Genomic DNA, 7,952 nt, shown 5'->3' with positions numbered 1-7,952 from the left:
TGAAAAATACTATCATCTCCGATAATAGTCTTTATCGTCTAGCTAAAATCTAATGGCAGCGTTGGACCTGGAAACTAACGGTGGAGATTTAAGTATTAGTTAATCACTTGATCCACAGAAACATTGTCCTTGGCAGAATCTTGGAGTTGTAGTCCATTAGGGATTCTTCCACAGTAGTAATTGGTCTTCCTGGAATCTGATCCCAATCCCTCCACGCTGCAAAATTTATGTAAAAAGAAAAAAAATGAAAAGTTTTGATATTAAAACGGATTAAAACTGATTTCAATCTCTCACCTTCTGTTAAAGATGATCACGGAACGGATTTCGCAATTTCCGAACCTACATAATATTTAGGTCTCTCTTAATTTTGAAAATAAGAAGAAAAAAATTAAGTCGAGTCTTCGTTTTTAAGTGCAATAAAGATCATGAAACACTCACCGGGTGAAAGGATCAGTGTCCATCAAGGGGAGACACTTATTTTTAAGTGCAATCAGTGTTTCCTGCAAGAATACCCCATGGCTCACCACTGCTATCTCCCTTTCCTTTCTTCCCAACACCCTGAAACGATCCGGTTCCGATTTATATATATATATATATATATATTCGTATTCGATACATATTCGAATAGGTACACACCATTTAATGAACTTGATTCCCCTAGCAGCAACAGCTTCATTGGTTTCACGTTCATCAGCCTCCCACAACGTGTCTTCTTCACTCTCAATCTGAGATCAATTATTTGTTAAGAAGGATTAAGCTTTCATGTTGAGGGTTTAGGGTTTAGAATTTAACAATCGAAAAATCCTTAACATTAATGAAAATAAGAGTGGGGGACAGGAGATTCTTGCCAATGAAAAATCAACTTGGGGGAAACGAGACCGGCACTGCCCGACTGTTGCTCTGCTCCGACCTTTTCTCTACGTTGAATTGAACCCATGGATTAAGAACAAAACCACATAAGCTTCAATGCATCATGCATGCATGCATACTGCATACATACATACATACATACATACATACATACATACATACATACATACATACATACATACATACATACATACATACATACATGCATACCATTCGTTCACGGCATAATTCAGCTGCTATGATTGGTGGGTGATTCAAAGTTGATGTCTTGTTCCCACAATGATCTTCTTGTTGTTCTTCACTACCAAAAACTCCAACCGAAGTCTGCAATGTTCTGTAATTTCAACCATTCCAATCAACAACCAAAACATGAAACCTTTTAGTCAATTTCTTTTTAGTTAATTAAAATTCAAAGTTCCGTATTAATTCGATACCTTAACAAAGGTGAAGTGATGACTACTTCAATTCCTTGAAGCATTCCACTTGCAGAAACATTTTCCCTTTGCGCACGAACCTGTTACAAATCGGCTAAAATGTCAAATATTTAACATCATAAGTTACGACTTTCTGTTTAAATCAGAAGAATTATTTTCCGACGTTATACGTCAATAACTTTAACGCCAAAGCTTTTGTATCACCTGTTGCCAACCCAGAGGCGAGAGTGCAGCATCGATGAACTGAGTTAACGAGTCACGGTTCGTCTCTGCCCCTAAATTGTGAAGCCCTTGTGCATGCCTTACCTGTTACTAACGTCGTTAAATAATAATAACAACGAAGATCAAAATGACATAAAAACCGCAATCACATGCGGTTTAGGTAACATATAAAGAAGTGAGATAGGTACAAAACCAGATGAAGAAGCTTTTGATTGCTGAGAAGGTATGGAGATGAAGTTGGTGAAGCTGTTTCCATTTCTTTCAATGTGAATACAAAAGGAGAAGATGTCGATGATGAAATGACTTTGAATGCTTCTTTTTTATTACAACATTCCCCATATTACACTCTACACGTAAATATTATGAAGGTACGTTTGAATGTATAAATTCTCTAAAGCATTGATTTTTCGAGTCGGATAAGATTATAAAATTTATATCAATAATTTTAAGTTGGATTCAAATCATATCAATAAATCATTCTCAATTATTTTTTAGTTTATTTATTTATATATATATGTTCAAATTCAAATCATTTATACTATAACTTGAATCATATATTTTAAGTGTGTTCAATATTAAACATAAACTATTATTTAGCGTTAATTGTTATAATATGTAAGCAGAAAAATAATCAAAACGATATCAACATAAAATAAGACATACACAGGAGACGAGATTTAACGTGGTTCAGTCTTGCCTACCTCTACGGACGAAATGAACAATAATCCACTATAGATGTAGAGAACACAAAGAGTACAAGTACACGATATCACATGTATTTCAAAATCCGGTATAGATACCAAAACCCTGTGTATCCCAGAAAATCTCTCAATCTCTACTAAACTATCTATGTAACATAAACTCCAAAAGTTACAAAATCCAAGTAAAAATTACAACTCTCCAAAATAATTCTCTTTTACTAATTAGGTTAAGACATTATCTTTATTTATAAAGTCAAATACTTTATCACCAAGAATTCTTAACCCATAAGAATTCTTGCCTAAAACAATTACAATAAAATCTAACTTAATTACCAATTATAATTTGGGTCAAAATATATAATAATAATAATGTTTTCTTCTCTCTTTCAAACCCTAGCCATTTTCTCCATCCCCTCTTCTACCACTTTTTTTTCTTTATAACTTGTTCTAGTTTTTATAGATCAAATCAATTTTCTTATTCTTTAATTTTATTTAGTCGGTGACAACACCGATTTTGATACTGATTGCCGACATTCGATTATTTTTTCCTTTTTTTAGTTTTTAATAAGAATAATTATATCTTTATGACATGTTTATCTTTACCTTTATGACACGTTTATCTCTATTTTTTAATAGTTTTTGATTTTTTTATCATTGTTTTCTTTTATCTTTTTCTCAAAGTTGGATTTGACATCGCCACAACTTGTCAAATTGGTGTTTATTTGTTACCATGTTGACCTCATCTACTTTGGACCTTTAGATTGATTTGGATACAACGTTTTGTGCTCGTAGATAGTTTTCTCATATCGTTTGACTCTAATTTACGATTTATCGGTGGACTTTTTAATTTTTTCAATAATTTTTGTGTCAATAGTTATAGAAAAATGTCTTAATTATAATTTAATTTACGATTGCGATTATACTTATAAAACTAATAAAATAATTTGAATGGTAAAGTACTATATTTCAAGAATTGAATAAAACATTTCTAAAGTTTGTGGTCGATTTAAAATCATATTATAAACTAAAAAAATATTATGTTGCGATATTATAATGCAAGAAATCGCCTTTGTTTTCAAGTCTTCTCTTGAAGAACAAAACAAAATTCTTTGACGAACCCGAGCCTGAAAAGGACAACAACGCGTAATCTGACAGATCTTGAATCAAAGACATGCAATAATCAATACGGTAAAGTACACAAATGATAAATAGTCTTATGAATATAAAAATATTATTTTATTAATTTTTTTATTATTAAAAATTATAAAATGATCATGATTATATGAAGTTATTTTATTGAGTCATTTGATTATTAAAAGTTACAAAATGATCATCTGACTATTCATTATGTTTTAAACTCGTCTTTTTTCATTTAAAATTGACGACAATCTGAGTTGTACGTTAATATACTAACTGAGATATGATAAAATCTGATCTCATAATCTCAAACGACTATCATATCCCAGTTAACATGTTAATGTCTGCCTCAGATGGACGTTAATTTTTTTAATGAAAAAAGACAAGTTTGAAACATGATGAGTAATCAAGTGACCATCTTGTAACTTTTAATAGTCGAGGGACTCAATAAAACAATTCCCTATAGTCAAGAGATCAATTTATAATTTTAATAATTAATTGATTCAATAAAATAATATTTTTATAACTGGAGGACTATTTGTGTACTCTATCCTAATCTATAATGTGTCAGATATTAAAGAAAAGTTCTAAGTTGTACTTAAAAGTGAGTCAATGGTCCACAATCCACATGTTTGAAATCGAACAATTTACTACGAGTCGGTTTTTTCAAATATTCCGAACCACATTGAGGGGCCAAGTCCTCCCATAGTTCATCATTCGTAATTCTTGTCAAAGGGTTTATCTTTCACCATTTGTGGTCGTATTCTCTAAAATTTTAAATATTTATATTTTAATTATCGGGTAAGATTTGAAATTGTTGAAGAATTAATTTCTATAAAATAAAATAGTTCAGCATAAAGAATAGTGTATTACCTTTTAGAGTATCGATATTTTCTTTGTTATATTTAAAAATCTAGTTATTTGATCGTCAGGCTCGACTAGTATTGAAAATAGGGTTTATGTTATCAATATCACCATGTAAAGTATTATCGACACTTCTTAAAGTATCGGTACAGATTCTAGATATTAAAATTTGAATAACTCTAAAAATAATTAATATCGATACTATCATAAAAATATCGATACTTTTCTTATATTTAATATCGATACCACATGAACAATATCGATATCCGTTCTTTTATCTTCTTCCACAAATCGAACTCATTTGAGTCATTGACACTCCAACATTCTTGTGACATTAATCGTCCCAAACCAATGAACACGTAAACATCAATATCTCTATTATGAAAACATCATACTAATTACTCTCCTCTTGTGTATACTTCACCAATTATTCTCCTTTAACACACACACACACACACATATATATATATATATATGGGTTATGATCCACTTATACAATGTAAAACTTTTTAGTTTTACACATATTTAGGACCGTTGGATGAATAAAAATAGATGGTTCAGATTGACTTCTTGTTTTTCTTTCAAGTGAATATATTCACATGTCTTACAATTAATCTGAGTCATCTATTTTCACTCATCAAACAGTCCTAAATCTATGTAAAATTAAAAGAGTTTTACATTATGTAACTGGACTCTACCCCTATATATATCATCATGAAATCGTAATTATTAGTATCATACTAGTCGGTTATCGATATTATCATTTCAATCTTAAATTGATATTAAATATTTAAGTTCTATGATGATAAATTTTGGGTAAACTATACATTTAATACTTAAACTATCAGTTTTGATCCGTTTTAGTATCTAAACTTTTAATTTTTTTTAAATCATACCTAATATTTAGTTTTTATTTCCTTTTAGTACCTCCGTTCAAAATTTAACGTTAAGTTTTGAAAACATCTGAAAGTTTAGATACTAAAACGGACAAAACTAATAGTTTAGGTACTAAATGCATTAAGCTTTTAACGACGATGCACTGAAATGAAACAAAAACTAAATATTAGATATGGTTTTGAAAAAATTGAAAGTTTAAGTACTGAAACGAACCAAAACTGATAATTTGAGTACTAAATACATAGTTTACTCTTAAATATTTTATGTGTTTTGAGTTATCATCTTAATATCGAAGCCCAAAGTTGTCATGGTTAGGCTTTATTTGGTGTATAATGATAAAAGCCCATTCGTTGTGTTGTCATGTATGACCTTCAAAAGTTTGGGTTTAATTGCTATTCAGGCCCTTCTTAGTTTTGAAACTAATCAAGTCTTGACCTATTATTTTTACAGTTCACATACTTTTTAGGTCCCTTTGGATTCCAAAATTAAAAAAATAGGCCACATCCCCTCATTTTTAATTTTAATTCGATGATGAGTTGATAATTAGAATTTTAAATTGGGTGTAAATAGTGAAATAGTTGCATCCTTAAATGTATCAAAAATAAATCTTTTTTTACTTTAGGAGATTGACCGGTTGATGGGGGAATCCAACAGGGTTGGTTCCCTTAAATTAAGCACGTCTTGGAGAAATAATTAGATTTGAACCATCATTAGATTCCTCATTAGTCAACCTTTAGATCTTTCATTTCAACCCCACCTTGATTTTCTTACCTTTTTAAAATGTTAATCACTCTAAATGTTTTCCATTGTCCTTTGATTTTGGTGGGGAAAGCTAAAGGAAAAGAAAAAGAGAAAACGATGGTTGAAACCCCAAAGGGGCTCTTTAGAATTCATGAATCCCAAAGAACAAAAACATTATCCATGACATTTTTTTTGTTAATTCTTCAAGCAATCATACCCTTTCCAATTTCGTTGGTGATTTGTAAGCCGACCCCCCAAATCCTATCATATCTAATTCCCATCATTCAAGTGTTTTCCCCTTTTTGATAAACGAATTATTGTTATTCTTTGAGGTCCCGAGTTTGAGCACTAAAAATACTCAGGTTCGACTTCTTGTGGATGCAGAAAATCTTCATTGGGAGACTTACCCACCAAAACTAGGTGTGCGACCCGGATCGGTCCATATCAGTTATGACTAAACCTTAAAACTAGAGGACAACAAAAAAAAAGTGATTTTTCGTTATGTTAATGGCAAACCATTCTCTATTGATATATTGTATCATCTTTGTCCAATGGGAGATTCCAAATGGTGTGTTGATTTGTATACTTTCTCATGTTTGACATTAAAAGAAATGAAGAATATCAATGGTACGGTGAAGATTAGTTTATATATATATACATATCAATGGTATGTTAATGGAAGATTTCAGCTGGTGATTTATTGGAGCGTGAGCTAGGGCAACTAATAACATGATGACTGGGATTAAGTGTTGCATTGTTAGTATTATAGTTTTTTATTACTTAGTATTATATTTAAGGGTAAGTTATGTGTTTAGTAGTTAAATTATTAGTTTTGGCCCGTTTTAATATATAAACTTTCAGTTTTTTTAAAATCGTATTTGATGTTTAGTTTTTGTTTCATTTTAGTACTTACGTTAAAAACTTAACGCGTTTAGTACCTAAACTATTAGTTTTGGTTCGTTTTAGTACCTAGACTTTCAATTTTTTCCTTCAAAAAATAACGTTAAATTTTGAATGAGAGTACTAAAATGAAACATTATATGTGATTAGGAAAAAATTGAAAGTTTAGGTACTAAAACAAACTAAAATTGATAGTTTAGGTACTAATTGATTTGTTTTTCATTATCTTCTTGATTCCGTAACAACTTTCAACGATCAAATTGAATCGAACATGATTTGAATTCAAGTTAATAAAAATTAACTTACACGAATCAACCGAATGAAGGTGTAAACACTTTAGTGATCGCAGTCTATCTCCGATCACTTCTGCATCAATTAAGGAGATTCAAATCACAACAAAAAGGAAATGTGCTCACTTTGTGGAACACAAAACAATCCGACTGTAATCCCTCTCTCCAAAGGGTCTAAATCCAATATAAAGCAACCCTATTTACCAAATTCGCCCATTGTTTTCCCTTTCCCAGCTGATGAAAGAAACACCATGAAGTGGGTCAAACATTGTGGCTCATCCTACACTCCCTAGTCCAAGCTAGTAATTAAAAAAAAAACCCTCAAATCAGAGCTGTTTTACATTCGTAAAGGTGGGGATTTTAGACAAGAATGTCTCACAAACCATGTGCAGAAATGCGCCCCACGTGGGCAATGACATGCGTGTGGGTCTCTTACAACTTGGTCCCTGGTTTTTAGAATGTTCCAGCTCACGCCATTAGGGATAGGAGGAGGATATCAAGTCCCATACACAAAGGACACGTTCCAAACATACATACTAGGAGATTAAAATATGAACCTTTTAAAGCAAAGCAAGTACCCTCCTCCCTACCCTAACGGGCACTTTTGTTTCTTCCATGTTGCGTTTTCGTATCAATGTCTGCATGCATATGACAATGTGTATATTACAGGTTCTTTGCATTTCATACCTTTTCTATTCGAGTATTAGCTTTGCCACTGCGTGTGAGGCAAGTACCTTCCCTTTTCACACATACATACATATATATGTATAATATGTATGTATGTATGTATATATGTTTCTCTGGTATTCCTTTAGACAGTTAAACCAGCAAGCACTGCAGATTTTAACTTTTAAACCAGGAATCCCCCCGCCCGCCCCATCTCAAAAGGCTGATAT

The 7,952-nt window shown here is 31.6% G+C and overlaps 1 protein-coding gene across 1 annotated transcript; it reads right to left on the bottom strand.

Moving 5' to 3' along the window:
- Positions 1 to 95: 95 nt before the first annotated feature.
- LOC120114801 (phosphoglycerate mutase-like protein 1) lies at positions 96 to 1,805 on the bottom strand. The gene is made up of 9 exons (XM_039135579.1): positions 1,720 to 1,805; positions 1,509 to 1,610; positions 1,305 to 1,384; positions 1,081 to 1,204; positions 849 to 917; positions 637 to 725; positions 439 to 558; positions 295 to 339; positions 96 to 216 (listed from the first exon to the last, which is right to left on the bottom strand). The coding sequence occupies exons 1-9, from the start codon at positions 1,780 to 1,782 to the stop codon at positions 96 to 98; spliced, it is 813 nt and encodes a 270-aa protein (XP_038991510.1). The 5' UTR covers positions 1,783 to 1,805.
- Positions 1,806 to 7,952: the final 6,147 nt, after the last annotated feature.

This window comes from Hibiscus syriacus, unplaced genomic scaffold (genome assembly GCF_006381635.1).
Source record: "Hibiscus syriacus cultivar Baekdansim isolate YM2019G1 unplaced genomic scaffold, ASM638163v2 tig00110247_pilon, whole genome shotgun sequence".
In the NCBI taxonomy this organism is placed as follows: domain Eukaryota; kingdom Viridiplantae; phylum Streptophyta; class Magnoliopsida; order Malvales; family Malvaceae; genus Hibiscus; species Hibiscus syriacus.
This window is presented reverse-complemented; position numbering and strand designations above follow the sequence as displayed.

Bases quoted from the DNA above. Each gene is read 5' to 3' on its own strand.
- LOC120114801 (XM_039135579.1), bottom strand. From the start codon at position 1,782: ATGGAAACAGCTTCACCAACTTCATCTCCATACCTTCTCAGCAATCAA. The intron at 918-1,080 runs GTATGCATGTAT...AATTCAACGTAG, and splicing joins AATTATGCCGTGAACGAATG to AGAAAAGGTCGGAGCAGAGC. The intron at 217-294 runs GTGAGAGATTGA...TAAATTTTGCAG, and splicing joins GTGATCATCTTTAACAGAAG to CGTGGAGGGATTGGGATCAG.